This window comes from Vipera ursinii (genome assembly GCF_947247035.1).
Source record: "Vipera ursinii genome assembly, chromosome: 8".
Taxonomy (NCBI): domain Eukaryota; kingdom Metazoa; phylum Chordata; class Lepidosauria; order Squamata; family Viperidae; genus Vipera; species Vipera ursinii.
In genome coordinates, this window is record NC_139519.1 from 16,107,634 (window position 1) to 16,126,390 (window position 18,757).

The 18,757-nt window shown below is 44.3% G+C and overlaps 1 protein-coding gene across 5 annotated transcripts; it reads left to right on the top strand.

Moving 5' to 3' along the window:
* The first annotated feature begins 1,003 nt into the window (after positions 1 to 1,003).
* ELMOD3 (ELMO domain containing 3) lies at positions 1,004 to 18,650 on the top strand. Of its 5 annotated transcripts, none has more exons than XM_083368770.1 (13): positions 1,013 to 1,081; positions 2,473 to 2,550; positions 3,836 to 3,905; positions 4,991 to 5,214; positions 5,711 to 5,776; positions 6,671 to 6,816; positions 7,083 to 7,174; positions 9,493 to 9,616; positions 12,270 to 12,392; positions 13,480 to 13,610; positions 13,940 to 14,016; positions 15,842 to 15,969; positions 17,334 to 18,650. In XM_083368770.1, exons 5-13 carry the CDS (start codon positions 5,745 to 5,747, stop codon positions 17,552 to 17,554), a joined length of 1,074 nt encoding a protein of 357 aa, XP_083224896.1. In that variant the 5' UTR covers positions 1,013 to 1,081; positions 2,473 to 2,550; positions 3,836 to 3,905; positions 4,991 to 5,214; positions 5,711 to 5,744; the 3' UTR covers positions 17,555 to 18,650. The 5 variants fall into 5 exon arrangements, with proteins under 5 accessions (XP_083224897.1, XP_083224894.1, XP_083224896.1 ...); XM_083368772.1 differs by having other exon boundaries at positions 1,014 to 1,081; positions 6,554 to 6,816; XM_083368771.1 differs by lacking the exon at positions 4,991 to 5,214 and having other exon boundaries at positions 1,004 to 1,081; positions 6,554 to 6,816.
* Positions 18,651 to 18,757: the final 107 nt, after the last annotated feature.

Consider the following 18,757-nt stretch of genomic DNA (forward strand, 5'->3'; position numbering starts at 1 on the left):
CCTGTTCATAGATCAGCAGCACACGAAGGCTTTAAATAGAAAAATGCATCACCTTTTTTTTACATCTTAGACCAGTTTACATTCTTCAGTCTGGGTTGGTCGCTGCCTTAAATCATAACGAGGCTTTATTTATCACTCACGTTTGCATTCACTGTAAGCAAAAAGGCCAGCTCCGATTTGGCCTTGCAGAATACTTGATCTCAATCCCAGGGCTGTCAGCAGAGGTGCTTCTGCAAAATTCAATTTGCAAGCCAAATTGGGGGTATTTCATTGTGCCCTGCCACACACACTGCCGCAAAACACCCCACATGTCCCTTAGCAGCCCAGTTCAAGGCAGGTTGCCCTCACTGTGTGAGACACCCTCCCCCCCAAAATAAATAAATAAATAAATAAAAATATGGATTTCAAATCAACTCCTGCTTTGTTTCTGACAAGCCTTGATGGAATGGGCTCAGATGTAGCATAAAGCTAGCTAATCAGCGGAACATCAGAATGAAGAAAAACAGAAGCTTCCGCTGTTTCCAGGCAGAAGACCTCCCAATCTCTAGCCAGTGCCACTTTTGAACAAGCAGAAAATCTTCCAGATAAATTGGAAGATACCTGGCTGCAGACCATCCAAAGGAACAGCTATTCCCAAAGATGCTTTTTTTCCCCCCAAAAGGCAACTGGACTTTCTTGGGTTTTTTTTTCTTCTTGGAAAGTGTTCCACTTCTAAACTCTCCTGGGACTTATTCAGACGAGGTCTGGAGTCAATCAATGGAAACCCCTTCGGTGCAAACCCGTTTAAGTCCCATGCATGTTCCCCACGCCCCGCCCCCCTTGCTTTATACCATATTTTCTTTCCGAGTGGTGCCTTTGCCCCCGAGCAGAGCAAACGCCGCGCTCGGAGCGAGCCTTCCAGTCCCGAGCTAAGCTGGGACTACGCTTCCCAGCATGCAAAGCGGCGCGCCTGCGCTTTGGGCTCCGGTGGGCGTCACGAGCGGGGGAGGGAATGTTAGCAACAGAACCCAGGTTGGAGGAAAAAAACGGCGGAGTTAAAACCCGGGCTCGGTCCAGCTGTTCAGGAATGACACCTCCGTGGGTGCGTGAGGAGGGGGGAGAAAGGCAGCAGGGGGCTCTGGGGAGAGCCGTGGGAAGAGCAGCGGGACTGGGAGTGTGGGAACATGTGGACACGTGTCTGCAGATGCGTGCACAGGGAGGAAGCGAGCCCGGGCAGGGGTGGCGAGAAGGTTTAGGGTTAAGACTTAGTGAGTTGGGGGTCCACAGCGCAGGGGGGGCTGTTGAGAGAAGGCAGAAAGAAAGCCGCTCTGCAACAGGAGGTCGTGGGAATGGTGCTCTTATTGGGGGTGGGCTGGCGGATTCTGTCGTGATCAGATGGCTTTGTAGAAGGAACTATAAAAGGTGAGTCTTTTTCGGGGGAAAAACCCCCCCGAATTGTGGACCTAGAGAAGGAAGTGGGATTGCAGGGAGGGTTGAAATCTTTTCTCCATCTGGAAAGGTCCTTCCACCAGGGACCGAGCTGGGTTACCAGCATACATTCATCCATTGCACCTTTTTTCCCCTCTTAATGACTTCTGGCCTTCTGCAGTATAACAGTAAACATCCATTTGCCTCCAGGCTATGTAATTTAGATGCCTCGCAACTCAAGGGACCTTCTGGCCACCTGGACAGGTTCCCCAAGCCAGTTGTGGAGTTCCCTCTTAGGGACTCGCTTTGCGACCTCCTGCTTCAAGCCAGAGCAAAGGGAGGTTCTGTCGGTGGGCGTGGAAAGCTGCAGCTGCTCGACTTTTGCAAAAAGAAAAACCAACCCCCAAACCCAAAGAATATTCAAATGCATGTCCAAATCAGAACTCGGGGTCCTGCTGTCTGTGGAGATTTTCAGTCAATTGGACTGGGTTGTTTTTTTTCTTTCCTTGAGGAAAGAAGAAGAAGAAAACATTTCACTTCTCATCCTACAAGCTTGCTTCATCAGTTCTGGAAGATGGAAGGATAGGTTCCGATAGGATGGTGGTAGGGATGGATGGAAAGACTGGATTTCTTTGCAGTCATCCGATTGTTAGCATTCTCCCTGAGAGCTGTTTGAGGCCACTTGGCTTCATCTGGGACCGCTGGGTCACCTGAATCGGGGTGCAATTGGGGGGGGGTCCTGCTGTTTTTTCTTTGCCCCATACCATTGTGAAAAGGGCACGGAAGTTGGTGAGCCTCTTGTGGGAGGGAATATGGAATGTTCTATAATAATTGGAAGAGAATATGGAACGTATATATGCAGTTTTACGTAGCAAAAATTCTGGAATCACACCTGCCATGATTATGGGGAAGAAATGGATACGGCTCCGTTGCAAGTAATGCAGGCAGTAATCCCTGTGCCGTGTAGTTGAGTTTCTTGTTCCTCTGAAAAAGAAAAAGGGCCTTTTGAGATTTGAGAAATGATCGTGGCTTCCCTGGTGACTCTGATTTCATTGTTTCCATCAGGGGATGAACCAATGCAGCATAAACAACTGCCAGCGTGAAAGACACACAATTGCCTATCCAGTTTACAAAGCTGTGCACGTGAGTATGCTGGTCACTAAGTTCTAACCGTCTTTCCTCACAATCCAGTAGTCCTGCTGGCGAGGATCATTGGGGGTTATAGCAGACTGCGGGTGTAAGTTTAGGAGACAACACGTAAGGATGTAAGTTTAGGGAACAACAATGTTGGGAAATGTTCCCAAGCAGTGTCTGAACAGGCTTTACACTGCATTACGAGAACCAACTTGCATTCAGGTGTCTCAGGATTTAACCACAGTTTGCAGACCCATGTGCAGTCTTTTTCTTTAATCTGAACATTGTGCAAATGTACAACAGTTTCTCTTGCTCAAATGACAGCAAGAAATAAGAGTTTGAGGGGTATTCCATAATCTTATTTCACTCATGCCAACCTCTAAAACTCTTAAAAAAACTCTCAGGGATAAGTTATCAAATCTGAAACTGACTCTTTTGTTCAATGTAACATTGTGGAAAGAAAGGAAATAACAGCTTTTTTTTAATCTGCTTGTTCCTTTAAAAGAGGAAACTGTTCCACTTCCTTTCTCCAGAGTACAGATATTAGCTGCTAGGGACTTGAGCCAAACGGCTCCTATTTCTTCAGCTTTATCTCCAGTTTTTAATCCTCTGTGACAGAAACATAACTTCATCAGGTTTATATTTTTGTTTACTGTAAAAAAAACCTTTTAATATGATAGTATTTATTTTTACATGTAGATTAGGCTTTCCTATACTGTATGCAAACGCTTTGTTGAAATTTTGAGGGTCCTTGTTTGATTCCATGCTGGCTGAGGAATTCTGGGAGTTGAAGTCCACCCATCTTAAAACGACCAAGGTTGAGAAACTTTTGTTTGGTGGGTGAAGCCAGAAAAATCAGGGAAATTGAGAAAACTGTAGTGGTGTTAATCCCGCATGAAGCACACTGGGTGATTATATAGTAACAATTAAAACAGGTTAATCTAAGCAACAGGGTTGCTTTGCGACTTTTTAGTTCTTACTAAAAATGTGCATGGACAGAAAAGTTTGGGATGTTGTGAGCTCTGAATCAATGGCACAAAATCACTTTATCAGATATTGGCCTCAGAAAAGTTACGTTCCTGCAAGCAGTTTTAAGTCCAATCCCTCTTGAATTCCATTAAGTCTTATCTAGCACCAGTTTCATGCTGAATGTTAGTTGACTAGATTCTGGTGTATAGGCATGAGCAATAAATCAGCTTAACTGCAATTTAACATGTAGACTTAATTCTTCATGCCTGACAACAATCCTGCTTTGCAACCTTAGAATCCCCACCTCTCTCTTTGTCTGTTTCAGGTTTCTGCATTGAAACAGAATGGACTGCTCCAGTCTCTATCAGCAACACCCCATGATTTTAAGGAGTCAGGTAAAGATCCAATTAAAATTTTTAATTTATTCAGCTTAGGCACTGCCAATACCAAACTGACTCTGGATGGTATACAATAAAAGCAAACGAAGTTGAAAATTAATATAACCAAGGGCATATAAAGAAGGAGAACAGATGGTGAGTCTGGCTAACAACATCCACATGATCAAACATATCCGACGAGAACCCCAATCGCCCTAATGCAAGGCCTAGATTGAAGAGCTGGGGCTCTGTTAGGAGACTGTTGTCGTTCAGCCCCCTGAATATCAGGAGGAAATGTAGCTGTTTGCTCCTTGGATTCTCTTGCATTTTGGATGATGAAGAGCAGAGACTTGCAAAACATTTCACTTTCAAAAAGACCTGTTCCAACCTTACTGGAACAAAATGGTGTGACTCTGCATGTAGATCGTGCTTCAAACCTCATCTTTTCAAGCCTGAAGCTGTTTTGTACTCTACTTCTAAGGAACTGTGGCAGGATCAAGCGCCTTTGAAGTCACTGAGAAGACAGCTTTAGATCTCCCAGAAATCTAAGTTAGCTTCATCTGCTTCTCATAATGGGGTCTAGAGTCAGATGCTCTTTTAAATTCTGCATGAAAGTCAGTAAAGGTTGAATTGCGATTAGCTGACAGGCAGAGTTATGGTTTTTATGGCGCTCTTAAAAATGACATTAATTATAAAGAGGTGGATTCTAGCTGTTTTAGGTACATAAAAATCTGTATACTACTAAAACTCTCATTGTCGTGACCTTTAGCTAGGCAAAACAGCACATCATAGGGCCCACAGTTGTTGAACCAAGGTCCCTCAAATGGGCTAAATTGCAGAATGTGCCCCAAATCTGGGACCCATGACTTCTGAGGGAATAAAATTTGGGAAAGTTGTGGCTGCTTCATTGTTGCTATGCTGTTGCAGTCATGAGAGCTTCATTTTCAACATTCTGTGACAGTTTCCAAGCCAGTCTTGCAATCCCTCATTCCCTCTCCTACCCAGCAGTAGCCATTTACCTGGAAAGGTTAGGGTTTTCACAGTTATTATTATTTCCACTTGTCAGTTTCAGATGCTTTCTGTTTTAAAATCCACCTCTACAGTTTCCCATTTAGAAGAATAAAATGGAGCTGCTGTATAGTGCCTGGAGATGAATTGAATTGAAATGAATACTTTTATTTGGCCAATTGTGATCAGACGTACAAAGAATTTATCTCTGGTACAGAAGCACTCAGTGGACGTGCAAAGCAACAGAACAATAAAGCCAATAAAAGGGGGAATAAAAAAGAAAATGATAAATAATAATACTACAGCCATACTACATAGGGTAAGAGACATTAAGCAGCACCAAGAGAATTGAATATTCAGCACGGTGATGGCATGGGGGGAGGGGAAATTGTCTTTATGTCTAGTTTTGGCCTGCAATGCCCTAAATCGCCATCCTAAGGGAAGGAGTTGAAATAGTTTATAGACCCCTCACTTCCCTCCAGGATTTGAGGGGTCTGTAGATATTTTCTCAGCACTCCTTCTGACCCACACGGTATACAGGTCTTCTATGGAAGGCAGGCTGGTTGCAGTTGTTCCTTGTCTAGGCTTAACTCTGATGGTGCTTATACCTGTCCTGTTTGGTTACTGCACCAAACCAGACAGTCATAGAAGTACACATAGCAGACTCAATAATTCCTCTGTAAAATTACATCTAGATTTTTTTTTCCTTTAAAAGAAATTGAATTATCTTCCAGGCCTCTTAAATGAACTGCTTTGTAAGTGATTCTTGAGCGTGTAGCTACTCTGGTGTGTCATCTTGTTTTTCCTCTTACTAGATATTTCAGAGGAGGTACTACGAGCCCGTGAAGAATGGGACAACCTAGCAAGCATCCATTCGGGAGGTATGGAAAATTAAGTACTGTCTCATTTTACTCCATTGTGGGATCTGTTCTGAGTTGAATTTTAATTGTGCTACCTGCCATGATGCTGCCATTACGGATGGCCACACATAATACAAAGTCCACCAGTTTGTGTGTATGTCTAATTGACTTATTTTGATATTGCTCAGTCTGGGAAGCTGTGCAGGGTGGAGTAGAAAAAGGATACTCAACAAGAAAACCACCCCTAAACAAGGCAATAAAAATAATAAAGATGGGAAAAAAACATAAAGTTAGGTTTTAAAAAAACATGGTATAAATAGGATGTGTATGTGTATTCAAAAGGGATGTGGTGGCTCAGTGGGTTAGGACACTGAGCTTGCCGATCAGAAGGTCGGCAGTTTGGCAGGTCGAATCCCGAGTGCCGCGTAGCAGAGTGAGCGCCTGTTACTCGTCCCAGCTTCTGCCAACCTAGCAGTTCGAAAGCACGTAAAAATGCAAGTAGAAAAATAGGGACCACTCCGGTGGGAAGGTAACAGCGATCCGTGCGCCTTTGGCATCTAGTCATGCCGGCCACATGACCACGGAGACGTCATCGGACAAGCGGCTTTGAAACGGAGATGAGCACCAGCTCCTAGAGTCGGAAATGACTAGCACACATGTGCGGGGGAACCTTTACCTTTACCTATGTGTATTTAGATAGACAATTAAGGTTTCCCATCAATACTTGATGTGTATTTTGAATTATCCAGGTAGTCCTCAACTTACAGTCATTTGTTTAGCCATCATTCAACATTACAGTGGCACTGAAAACATTGACGTACGACAGATCCTCACACTTACAACCATTGAAGCAACCCTGTGGTCACATGATCAGAATTCAGCCGCTTGACAACCCAGTGTGTATCTTTACAACAGTTGCAACCTCCTGGAGTCGCATGATCCCCATTTGTGGCCTTTCCAGCCAGCTCCTGACATGCAAAGTCAAAGGGAGGAGCTGGACTTGCTTAATGACCTTGTGATTCACTTAGCAACTGCAGCGATTCCCTCAACACTCCCAAAAGGTTATAAAATTGAGCGTCGCTCACTGAACAGCCGCCCGGCTTAGCAGCGAAAAGTCTGCTCCCAATTGTGGCCATAAACCCAGGACTACTTGTCTTTATCGTGAGCTGTTCCATTTTGGAGAGACCCGTCTGAGAAATTCCAAATAGTTTTAACACAGCGCATTTGTGGCTCAACTTTCCCATCCCCCTCAATACTGTAAGATGCTTTGTTCTTCTGCTGGAAGGAAAAGAGATGTCAGAATCGAATCCTTTTTCTTTGCTTGCAGGCACTGTGGAGAAGCCTCTTGGCCCGGTTCCCTCGATCGCTTTCAATGAAGCCCTGCAGTATTTCCAAACAGCCGACCTGTCGGACTGTAGGGTAGGTGTGGGCAGTGGTGGGATTCAGCCGGTTTGCACCAGTTTGGCAGACCCAGTAGCTAATTTTTTGTTGCCCAGGCCCAGAATGGACTTACGGAAGCAGCATCCACACAGAGAGAACCAGTTGTTCGCATATTTGAATCCCACCACTGGGCATGGGCTATCTAGGATGGATGCCACTGTCCTCCTTAAATATTTTAGGGATTGAAGACAGTTGCTATGTGGTCCTTAGAACAGCAGTGAATACATTCATATGACTTGAAACAACAGCAATAATAATAAAGTTGGAAGGGACCTTGGAGGTCATCTAGTCCAACCCCCTGCTCAGGCAGGAAAGCCTATACCGTTTCAGACAAATGGCTGTCCAGTCTCTTCTTAAAAACTTCCAGTGTTGGAGCATTCACAGCTTCTGGAGGCAGGTGGTTCCACTGATTAATTGCTCTCAATGTCAGGAAATTTCTCCTTAGTTCCAGGTTGCTTCTCTCTTTGGTTAGTTTCCATCCGTTGCTTCTTGTCCTGCCTTCAGGTGCTTTGGGGAATAGCTTGACTCCCTCTTCTTTGTGGAAGCCCCTGAGATATTGGAACATTGCTATCATGTCCCTCCTCATCCTTCTCTTCGTTAATCTAGACATACCCAATTCCACCAACCGTTCCTTGTATGTTTTAGCCTTCGGTCCCCTAATCAACTTTGTTGCTCTTCTCTGTACTCTTTCCAGAGTCTCAACAACTTTTTTTACATCGTGGTGACCAAAACTGGTTGCAGTATTCCAAGTGTGGCCTTACCAAGGCATTGTAAAGTGGTACTAACACTCCACGTGATCTTGATTCTATCCCTAAGTAGTTCCCTAATGAGTGGATGGAGTAGTCTAACCCGGCCAGGATCCAAAGTGACGGAGCTTGTAGAAAGTAGCTGCAAGCCCCTTTCACTCTCAAGTCTTCTCTAACTCTGATAGTAACACCTCTCAAAAGAAGTTCTTTTCGTTCAGAGACTATCGCGTTTCTTTATTTTTATTTATTTCTTATTTTTTTATGCTGCACCTGAGGGCAGGACAAAAAACAACGGACGGAAACTGATCAGCGAGAGAAGCAACCTAGCACCAAGGAGGAAATGTCCTGACAGTGAGAACAATAAACCCGTGGAACAAACAGCCTGCCTCCTGTTGTGATTCAGGGTCAGCCTGTGGGTTCGGCAGTTGGGTCAGACGACTCAGAGGAGGAGGAGGGGGGTGTTGAAGACCTTGCTGAGGGGGTTGAAGATCTTGCTGATGAGAGCCCTCAGCCAGGCCCCTCCCACCTGGTCACCACGGAGACCTAGCTGTGTGAGCCTGACAGCGTGGATGAAGATGACCCACAGCTGGCCCTGTTCAAGGACGCCCGACGCAGGAGGCAGTCAATCAGGAGTAAACAGAGGAAGGCAATGGGGCACCTCGGAAGGAGGCAGAGAGAAGCCACGCCCTGAACTGTTTAAAAGGGGAATGTGTGGGAGGGCTGGTTTGCTGAAGGCAACCGCTTGGATAGTTCATGTTTCTTAAAGCTCCGGTTTTTTGGTTTGTCTTCCATTTGTTTTTGTAGTAATAAATTTGGCAGGCGTAATTCCAGCCTCTTGCCTTCTTGAAAAAGGGGTTGTCCCTGCCTTTTCTGCAGGGCCGGTAGCAGGCTGGTACAGAACACCTCCAGAAGTTGTGGGTGCTGCAGCACTGGAGCTTTTTAAGAAGAGAATCGACAGCCGTTTGTCTGAAATGATACTGGGTCTCCTGCTTGTGCAGGGGGTTGGTCTAGAACAGTGAAGGCAAACCTTTTAGAGGCCGAGTGCCCAAACTGCAACCCAAAACCAATTACGGTATGTATTGTTGGGTGCTGGCTGGGCGTGTCCCATTGGGTGGGCGTGGCTGCGGTGGTAACGGCAGACTGGATGGGACTAAAAAGTTCAATCAATCAATTCCAACTTTGTGAGAACTTTTTTTCCCCCGCGAGAAGTTGAAATTGATTGATTGAACCTTTTTTTTTTTGCACATGGCGGCGGAGGCTTAAAGTGAAAAGTTTTTATAAAACCCAGCCGAAGGCCTAGGACTGGGGCGACGGCACGCGTGCCCACAGAGAGTGCCACCCGTGCCATAGGTTCGCCACCACGGGTCTAGAAGACCTCCAAGACCCCTTCCAACTATGTAACTCTGTTATCTCTCCTACAAGTTCTTTGCACAGTTTCCCTGCCGCTTGGCAATGATGCCGTTTGCATTGCTTTTTCCCCCCTGTAGCTTTGCTAAGGGAGCCGTTTTCAACCCCTGCATGTCTTCTACCTTTAATTTTCGCTTCTTCCAGAAAAAGATTCGGCCGACCATCCAAAGAAGAGGCCTGGCTGCTATGGCCCATTTCCTTTTTGGACCTCCCCGCCTTCAGCAGCAGTTGCAGAGCGAGAGAGACTTGGCTTTGGCCATTGCCCAGTGTGAGTATTGCCTCTGAAAATGAAAGCAAGCCTCAGCAATAGTTTCACAGCAACTTCCTTACTTCCTCTGATCAGGAGTTCGAGTTCAGCGGGCACAAGAAAAGTCTGCCAAAACATTGCTGCCCACTGTGGTTAAGGCAACGGTAGGACTCTGGGAGTCCTTAAGTCTTCTGACCCCGTTTCGTTTTGCTTTTCAGTGCAGGTAGTCCTCAGCCTACGACCGCAACCGAGCCCAACGTTTGTGTTGTTCAGTGCGACATTTGCTAAGCGGGTTTTGCCCGATTTTACGACCTTTCTAGCCACACTTGTTAAGGGAGTCACCGCAGTTGGTAAATTACTAACCCGGTTGTTCAGCGAATCTGGCTTCCCCATTGACTTTGCTTGCCAGAAGGTCGCGAAAGGGGGGGGGGTGTCACGTGACCTTGGGGAAACTGCAACCGTCCTAAGTATGAGTCAGTTTGCCAAGCACACGAATTTCGATCAAGTGACCAAGGCCGCAACTCTGAAAAACGGTCAAGAGTCACTTTCTTTTTTTCCCCCAGCGCTGCTGTAATTTTGAATGGTCACTAAACGAGCTGTTGTAAGTTGAGGACTACCCGTATTGTATAGTTTTCGTGGATTTGTTTCATTACATTATATCCGGTGTTGGGGGATTGCTTTTAATGAAGAACAGAATAAAATTTTAAAATGTTTCAAAAAAAAATCAATGGTTGCTTTGTCTATTTCTACAAAGACTGAGAAAGCGATGTTGATCCCATTTTGTTCTAGCCGCCTTGGCGCGGTCTGTTTTAACTGTCAGAAAGTCACCGTAGAGCTTAGGCAGACTCTCCGTGCTTCTGGAACTTTAAGCAGAGAAGCTGGAGGACCTATTTGGGCTTTAGGAAGTAGGAAGTAAATGAAGCCAGTACTGAAGAGAATATTTGAACTGTGGAGTCCTTGGTGCTCTCTCAGCTTGGTAATTTTCTTGCAGAGGTTTCATTACCCAACGAGTGGTCTGAAGATGTTACCTGGTTGGGTAATGAAATGCTTGCAAGAAAACAACTAAACACAGAGAACAGCGAGGACCCCAAAGTAAAGAATGGTATGGTATGGAATAAGGAGTAGGGAATAGTGAATAGAATAGGAATAGAATAGAATAGAATAGAATAGAATATAGAATAGAATAGAAAATAGAATAGAATAGAATAGAATATAGAATAGAATAGAAAATAGAATAGAATAGAATAGAATATAGAATAGAATAGAAAATAGAATAGAATAGAATATAGATTGCAGAATAGAGTAGAGTAGAGAATAGAATAGAATAGAATAGAATAGAGAATGGAATAGAATAGAATAGAACAGAACAGAATATGGAACAGAACAGAACAGAATAGAATATGGAATGGGGAATAGAACAGAATAGGGAATAGAATAGGGAATAGAATAGAATAGAATAGAATAGAATAGAATAGAATAGAATAGAATAGAATAGAATAGAATAGAATAGAATAGAATATAGATTGCAGAATAGAATAGAGTAGAGTAGATTAGAGAATAGAATAGAATAGAATAGAGAATGGAATGGAATGGAATGGAATAGAATAGAATAGAATAGAATAGAATAGAATAGAATAGAATAGAATAGAATAGAATAGAATAGAATAGAATAGAATAGAATAGAACAGAACAGAACAGAATATGGAATGGGGAATAGAACAGAATAGGGAATAGATTAGGGCAGGGGTGTCAAACTCAATTTCATTGAGGGCCGCATCAGCATTGCGATTGCCCTCAGGGGGCCGGGTGGGTATGGCCTGGGTGGGCGTGGCCTACTGGGTTGGCGTGGCTAGAGTGCGTATGGCCTGCTGGGTGGGCATGGCCAGCTCTACATAGTACGCATCAAGGGTGCCTATGGAGGCCTGGGCAGGAGTGGGACAGATCTGAGGGTCTCTGGCAGAAGGAGGGTCTCTGGGCCAGGGCCAAGGCAGTGGGGGCCGTTCCCTCACTGTTTCCAGGATGGCTTCGTGGGCCACATGAAACCACTTCGCGGGCCGGATCCGGCCCCCGGGCCTTGTGTTTGACATGTCTGGATTAGGGAATAGAATAGAATAGGAATAGAATAGAATAGAATAGAATAGAATAGAATAGAATAGAATAGAATATGGAATGGGGAATAGAACAGAATAGGGAATAGAATAGGGAATAGAATAGAACAGGAATAGAATAGAATAGGAATAGAATAGAATAGAATAGGAATAGGAATAGAATCCAGAAGGTGGAATAGAATAGAATAGAATAGAATAGAATAGAATAGAATAGAATAGAATAGAATAGAAATAGAATAGAATAGAATAGAATAGAATAGAATAGAATAGAATAGGAATAGAATAGAAAATAGAAAATAGAATAGAATAGAATAGAATAGAATAGAATAGAATAGAATAGAATAGAATAGAATAGAATAGAATAGGAATAGAATAGAAATAGAATAGAATAGAATAGAATAGAATAGAATAGAATAGAATATTCTTTACTGGCCAAGTGTGATTGGACACCGAAGGAATTTGTCTCTGGTTCATAAGCTCTCAGTGTACATACAAACAACAAAGTGATAGGTCAACTATCTTGTTCTCAGTTACGTAGAGGACCTAATGGGCCTTTCCCTGTACAGGTGGTTTGGATAATAATGAAAAAGTGCACATGAGGATCTTGCAAACTGTTTACAAGAAACTCACTGGCTCCCGGTTTGATTGTGCCCGTTATGGAGCCCACTGGGAAGATCTTGGATTTCAAGGTACGCTGAGTGTCGAACAAGAGTCTTCCCGTGAGCAAATATATACCAGGGAAAGCCTGGTTTCATTCTCTTTCATGAACTTTGGAACAAAGAACGTGCCTGTTGGCCATTTGAAGTGATCTGTGCTTTTTCTCCTGGGCACCAACATCGTCATGTTGATTTCTTCCCCTTCAGCACATAGATTTCCTGAGGACCAGTGCAAGCAGTCACCACAATATCTGTAGGAGGGTGAGGAGATGCAGATGCAGATGCAGTTGAAGTCCACAAGTCATAAAAGGGCCAAGTTTGAAGACCCCTGCTTTAGAATAATTATTAGGCAATTTTTGCAGCTGGACATAATTTTTGAAGCTGTATAGGAGATAATTTTGGAAGATGCATAGTCCACAAGGTATGACCCCAACCGAGTCCAACGTTTCTGTTGCCAAGTGAGACCTTTGTTAAGTGAGTTTTCCCCCATTTTGTGACCGTTTTTTGGCCACAGTTGTCACGTGAGTCCCTGCAGTTGTTAAGTTAGCAAGAGGTTCATTAAGTGAATTTGGCTTCTCCCATCGACTTTGCTTGTCATAAGGTCTCAGGAGGTGATCACATGACCCCGGGACACTGCGACGGTCATAAGTATGAATCAGTTGCCAAGGGTCTGGATTTTGATCGCGTGACCCTGGGGAGGCTGCAACAGTCATAAGTGTGAAAAATGATGACAAGTCACGTTTCTCAGTGCCGTTGTGACTTTGAATTGTTACTAAACGAAGTAAGTTGAGGACTGTCTGTATTTCAATGGCACCTCATGAGGAAAGAGCATGAAGTTTTCGTCACGCTACTTTAATGTCAGCCAGGGCTTTTTTTCACATAGAACGCTCAGAACGGAGTTCCGGCACCTTTTTTGGATGGAACCTTGTAGGGTAGGCAAGGCGGGTTGTATGACATGCGTGAGTTCCGGCACTTTTTCTTTTACAAAAAAAGCACTGTTGCCAGCTATACCTCAAGAGTATGACTGAGCAATTTGCTGTCTGGAAGCTTACTTAATACGTACAAGAGCATTTCTTGGTGTGACTTTAACAGCCTCTGGATGTCTTGTACCCTTCTAAAGGAATGGATCCTGGCACAGATCTACGTGGAGCCGGGCTGCTGGGATTGATGCAAACACTTTATTTTGTGATGGATCCTCGGACATTGCCCGTAGCTAGAGAAATTTTCAAGCTGTCCCATCATGAGGTCCAGGTACGTTCCCTCATTTTCTCTGCTTCCGTGTTCAGATTTTCCATTGAAAAGAGTGCCTGTGGTGTTATGTGTGCACTGAAAAACGAAAGCTTTCAGGCCGATCATTTAAAAGAACGTTTTTTTCAAACTCGGCAAGTTGAAGCTGGATGGATGGGAGGGAGTTGAAATCCACCCAGCTTAAAGCTTGCCAAATTTGATAAACCCTGATTTGAAACCTTCCAGCTGTTTTTATCTCCAGGAAAGCCAAAGGGATTGCGTTTTGAGTCTGTCATAGGCAGGGCTCTTTTAAAAATGTAGCTTTTTTTTTGTTTGTCTGTTTTGTTTTTCAGAATTTTCCTTTCTGTGTGATGTCTATCAATATTACCCGTATTGTCATTCAGGTTTTGAGGGAAGAACGCCTTTCCAGGTGAGTTCATCATGGGCTTTGGATGTCTGCAAAGGAGTTGGTGGGACATATAACAATAACGATAATAGAGCCGGAAGGGACCTTGGAGGTCATGTAGTCCAACCCCTTGCACAGGCAGGAAACCCTATGCAATTTCAGACAAATGGTTGTCCAATCCCTTCTTAAAAACTCCCAGGGTTGGAGCATTCACCACTTCTGGAGGCAGGTTGTTCCACCGGTTAGTTGTTCTAACTGTCAGGAAGTTTCTCCTTAGTTCTAGGTTGTCGTCATGCCCGTGCTGTGACTTTACATGCTTGTGCTATTATACTTGTATGTATCAGACATTATATCAGCATCGTGGATGCCACTGCCATGGCTCTCTTTGTGCCTCTGTCAGCTTTTAATGCATTAGTCCATCAGCTAAATTGTTAAAATACAGGTAGTCCTCCAATTACGACCACAATTATGTTGCTAAGTGAAACATTTGTTAAGTGAGTTTGCCCCGTTTTTACGACCTTTCTTGCCACAGTTGTTAAGTGAATCACCCCATTTGTTAAGTTAGTAAGACGGTTGTGAAGTAAAACTAGCTTCTCCGTTGACTTTGCTTGTCAGAAGTTCCCAAAAGGTGATCACACGACCCCGGGACACCACAATTATCATAAATATGTACTAGTTGCCAGGTGCCTGAATTTTGATCAGGTGACCATGGCGAGGCTGCAAGGGTCGTAAGTGTGAAGAACGGTCCTAAGTTACTTTTTCCATTGCTGTTGTAACTCCGAACAGCCACTAAATGAACTGTTGTAAGTATATGGAGAACCTATACGGAGAACCTTCACTGGTGTAATTTCAAATTAGGAGTAGCTATTTGGCTCAGTGGGTTAGGACGCTGAGCTTGTCGATCAGAAGATCGGCAGTTTGGCGGGTCAAATCCCGAATGCCGCATAGGAGAGTGAGCGCCTGTTACTCGTCCCAGCTTCTGCCAACCTAGCAGTTCGAAAGCACGTAAAAATGCAAGTAGAAAAATAGGGACCACTACGGTGGGAAGGTAACAGCGTTCCGTGCGCCTTTGGCGTCTAGTCATGCCATCCACATGACCACGGAGACGTCCTCGGACAAGCGCTGGCTCTTCGGCTTTGAAACGGAGATGAGCACCGGCCCCTAGAGTTGGAAACGAGTAGCATGCATGTGCAGGGGAACCTTTACCTTATTTGGTTTTGAAACCATTTCCTTTTTCACATGTTGCTGTAATGATGGAACGGAAAGGGGTAATGTGGATTTTTCCTTTGGCAAAAAAAGGACGGCTTCTTTGTTTCAAGTGCCATCTTCAAATGAGACTCTGTCTGAAATGATCCTGCTCGAGTGGGGGGTTGGACTAGAAGACCTCTGAGGTCCCTTCCCATTCTCTTATTCTGTCTTCTTTTTTTTTCCCTAAGAGGTGGAGATTTATCTTAACTTCTTTAGTTTATTATCAGTAAAAAGATTCTTAAACCGGTTCGCAGCCCCAAGGAAAGCAAAATAGTCTCTTATCATTTGTTTAAAGTACAAGTACATCTTTTAAGTCTTCCTGCAGTTTAAAAATAAGCACGCACCTATATGTTTCCCACCTTCAGTACTCCGAGCACACTGAAGCAAAGGTGAATTCTTACGTAGCCAAACAGCGCCCTCTATGGGCAGCGGCCCTGAAGGAAAGTTTTAAAAGGTTTGCTGAAGCGGAAAGTGTATTTCAGAAAAAAGAGAGAAGAACGCCAGGCAGCTCAAGGAAACACTAAGCCTTTGGAATAAATGACCCACCGATACCGTAGGGAGGTGGTGGTGGATGTAAATATTTTGCCATGTTCCTTTTCAGAGAATGCAATCGAAGACAGCAGGTCATTGCGGTGCTCAACGATTTGTACGTGGCTCTATTTTTACGGCTTTTCAACATCTGGAAAACACAGCACAAGACCATTTCTGATTCTGGTTTTGTTTTAAAAGGTGGGTGAATCACAGGGTCGAAGACTTTGTACGTCTTCTAGATCAACCCTCCACACCTAAGACAGATATTCTCAGGCCATCCTGGACCAATGACCGTCCAACCTTTGCTGGAAAACCAAACGGAGCAGCCATGGATCCAGGAGGCAGATCGTGTCACTAGTTAATAGCTCTCTCATGGCCAAGAAAATTCCACCTTATTCTTGGTTGTGGAGGGGTGGGAGGGGTGTGATGGCTCAGGGGTTAAAGATGCTGAGTTTGTCAGCTGGAGAGCCGACAGCCCTGGTTTGAGACCCAAGCACTGTGCAATGAATGAGCTCCCGTTCCTTGCTCCAGATCCTGCCCACCTCGCAGTTCGAAAGCATGCAAGTGCGAGTAGATAAATAGGTACCACTTCAGTGGGAAGGTAACAGCGTTCCACACTCCTTTGGCCACATAATCACAGACAGTGTCTTTGGACAACGCTGGCTCCCTTGGGCAAGAAACGGAGATGAGCACTGCACCCTAAGAGTCAGACATGACTGAACAGGGAAATTTTTCTCTTTCTCTTGGTGGTGTGGGTCCATCTTATTGGGAGAAGCTTCCACATGTTGATTCTTGTCTTATCCTCGGGCACTGTGGAAAAGTCCTCCTCGCTGTTGTTCCAGTATTGGAAGACTTCTATTGTGTCTTCCCTTCTCTAAGTTTAACATACCCAATTCTTCATCGAATTTATCCCCCAATCCCATCCTTGGACTATAATCTCAGAAATTCATAGCGCTTGGCCTTGTGGCTAGCATTAATTGGATTACAGTATCATCTATTGGAAGGATGCTAAATTGGAAAGAGCTCTAGCAGCTTTTCTTACAAACTGGAAGTCTGTACACATTAAGTCCTCCATTTGTGGAGTGACCGAAGTTACAACAGCAATGGAAAAAAGTGGCCTATGACTGTTTTTCATACTTACGACTCCTGCAGCATCCTCATGGGTCGCATGATTGAAATTGTGAGTGCTTGGCAACTGGCATTTATTTATGACAGTTGTACCGTCCTGGCCTCATGTGATCACTATCTGTAACCTTTCCAGCCGGTTTCCGACAAGCCAAATCACCGGGGGGTGGTGGTAAGGGAGCCAAATTCGCTTAACAAATCACTTAACAGCTGTAACAATTTGCTGAACATCTGGCAAAAAGGTTGCGAAAATGGGATGTAACTCGCTTAACAGCTGCCTTGCTTAGCAGTAGAAATTTCGCGATCGTACGTCAAGGACCATCTATACGCCTTCTATGCTGGATGTTGAGCTTTTTTTTCCAAGCATGCTCGTATTAGATATAATTCTCCCGTTCGATTTTTTTTTTCTTTCTTTCTTTCCTTTCCACTCTGTCTAGAACTGGAAGCCTTTGCCAAAAAGAACCCAAAGCAGCTGCTGAGACACATGGAGACGTTTATGAACAGAAGCTCTGCAGCAGGAGGGGATGATGGCTTACAGGCTCCTGCTTTCAGCTTGGATGTCCTGGGTCCCAACGTAAGCTGCGGTCCCATTGACAACAAGGAGCTGAATTTTGCTAGCATAGATGAGCTGGCGACCCAGAATGCACAAGACAGCTGATCTGGATCCAGAAGGCAGTGTGAAAATCCTGGCCTGGGATTCCTCGGCAAAGGTGGTTGTTTTACAGCCTACGTAAGGGCTCGGAGGAGGGCTGACGCTCTTGAAAACGCTGCCGAAGTAGAAGTACAGGACTTTTGATTGTAGGGCAGAGAGCAGCCGACGTGGAGTACAACGAGAGCTCTTGGGCCGGAGCCTGGGAGGAAGAAGCAGCCAGCTTGCGGGATCTGCTTCTTAGTAGCATTAAGACGAATTTGTAGCGGGGGGTGGGTGGGTGTGTAAATCTTGATATATGAAAAAGCGTTACGCTCCCCTCCACCCTGCCGTGTCCTTCCAATGTTCCAGCTAAGAAATATTAACGTGTTACGGATTGTGAAATCTGAGCTCATGTCTCTCTCTCTTTTTTTTTTTGAAAAAAAAATTGAGTTGCAGTACCTCCAGGCTTACTTTTTTTTCTTTTTTTTTTTCTTCACCCTTCATTTACGCTTTTACCTCTAAGACTTATAAGAACTGAGTCCTTCTATCCTCCGGGAGGCATCTGTTTCCAGATGGCTTATTCCTGACACTTTTATCAAGCCACAGAGCGTGCGTTTCGCTTGAAACGAGATAAACCCATGAGTATTGTTTGGTTCTACTGAAACGGCGGCACCCGCATTGAAAGCTGTTGAAAACGATAAAAAAGGGACCACCGGCAAATGACACTGCAGCCGTTTTCCTTTTTATGAATGGTTATCTAGCGCTTACATCAATGAAGCAAAGCAGTTTTTTCTTTTTTTTAGCCTCCGGCTGTGTGATAAAGCCCATGTTATTTTATTCCCATTCTTCTACTTCTCCGGGTTTTAGGGTGGCTCTGGGTTTGATAATCGGCAAAAAAGGACAAATTTACTGCATGCGAAGTTTCCAAACGCGTCTCATAAAGCCAGAAAGGTTACTGCGCAATAAGCCTTTAAATAGTCATTTCTCGAGTTCCAGAAGACTCATTTCAGCTATGCAGAATTCACACGGATGTCTTGTCCAGTGCACCAACCGTGATGTAAAATTCAAGCCTTACTGGATGGTGGGTTTCCCCCCCCCCCATTAAACTTGTTATTGTCTTCAATCCCAGGCTGCTTGTCCATTCTGTTAATCTCAAATTAGATGCTAAAATTAATACTTTCTGAATTGAAGTACTTCCAGGCTACAAAAAAAAAAGATGCTGAGACCGTG

Excerpts from the sequence above, each read along its gene's own strand:
- ELMOD3 (XM_083368768.1), top strand. Across the intron at positions 5,777-7,082 it reads AGCAAGCATCCATTCGGGAG|GCACTGTGGAGAAGCCTCTT; the intron begins GTATGGAAAATT and ends CTTTGCTTGCAG. Across the intron at positions 12,393-13,479 it reads GGAAGATCTTGGATTTCAAG|GAATGGATCCTGGCACAGAT; the intron begins GTACGCTGAGTG and ends ACCCTTCTAAAG.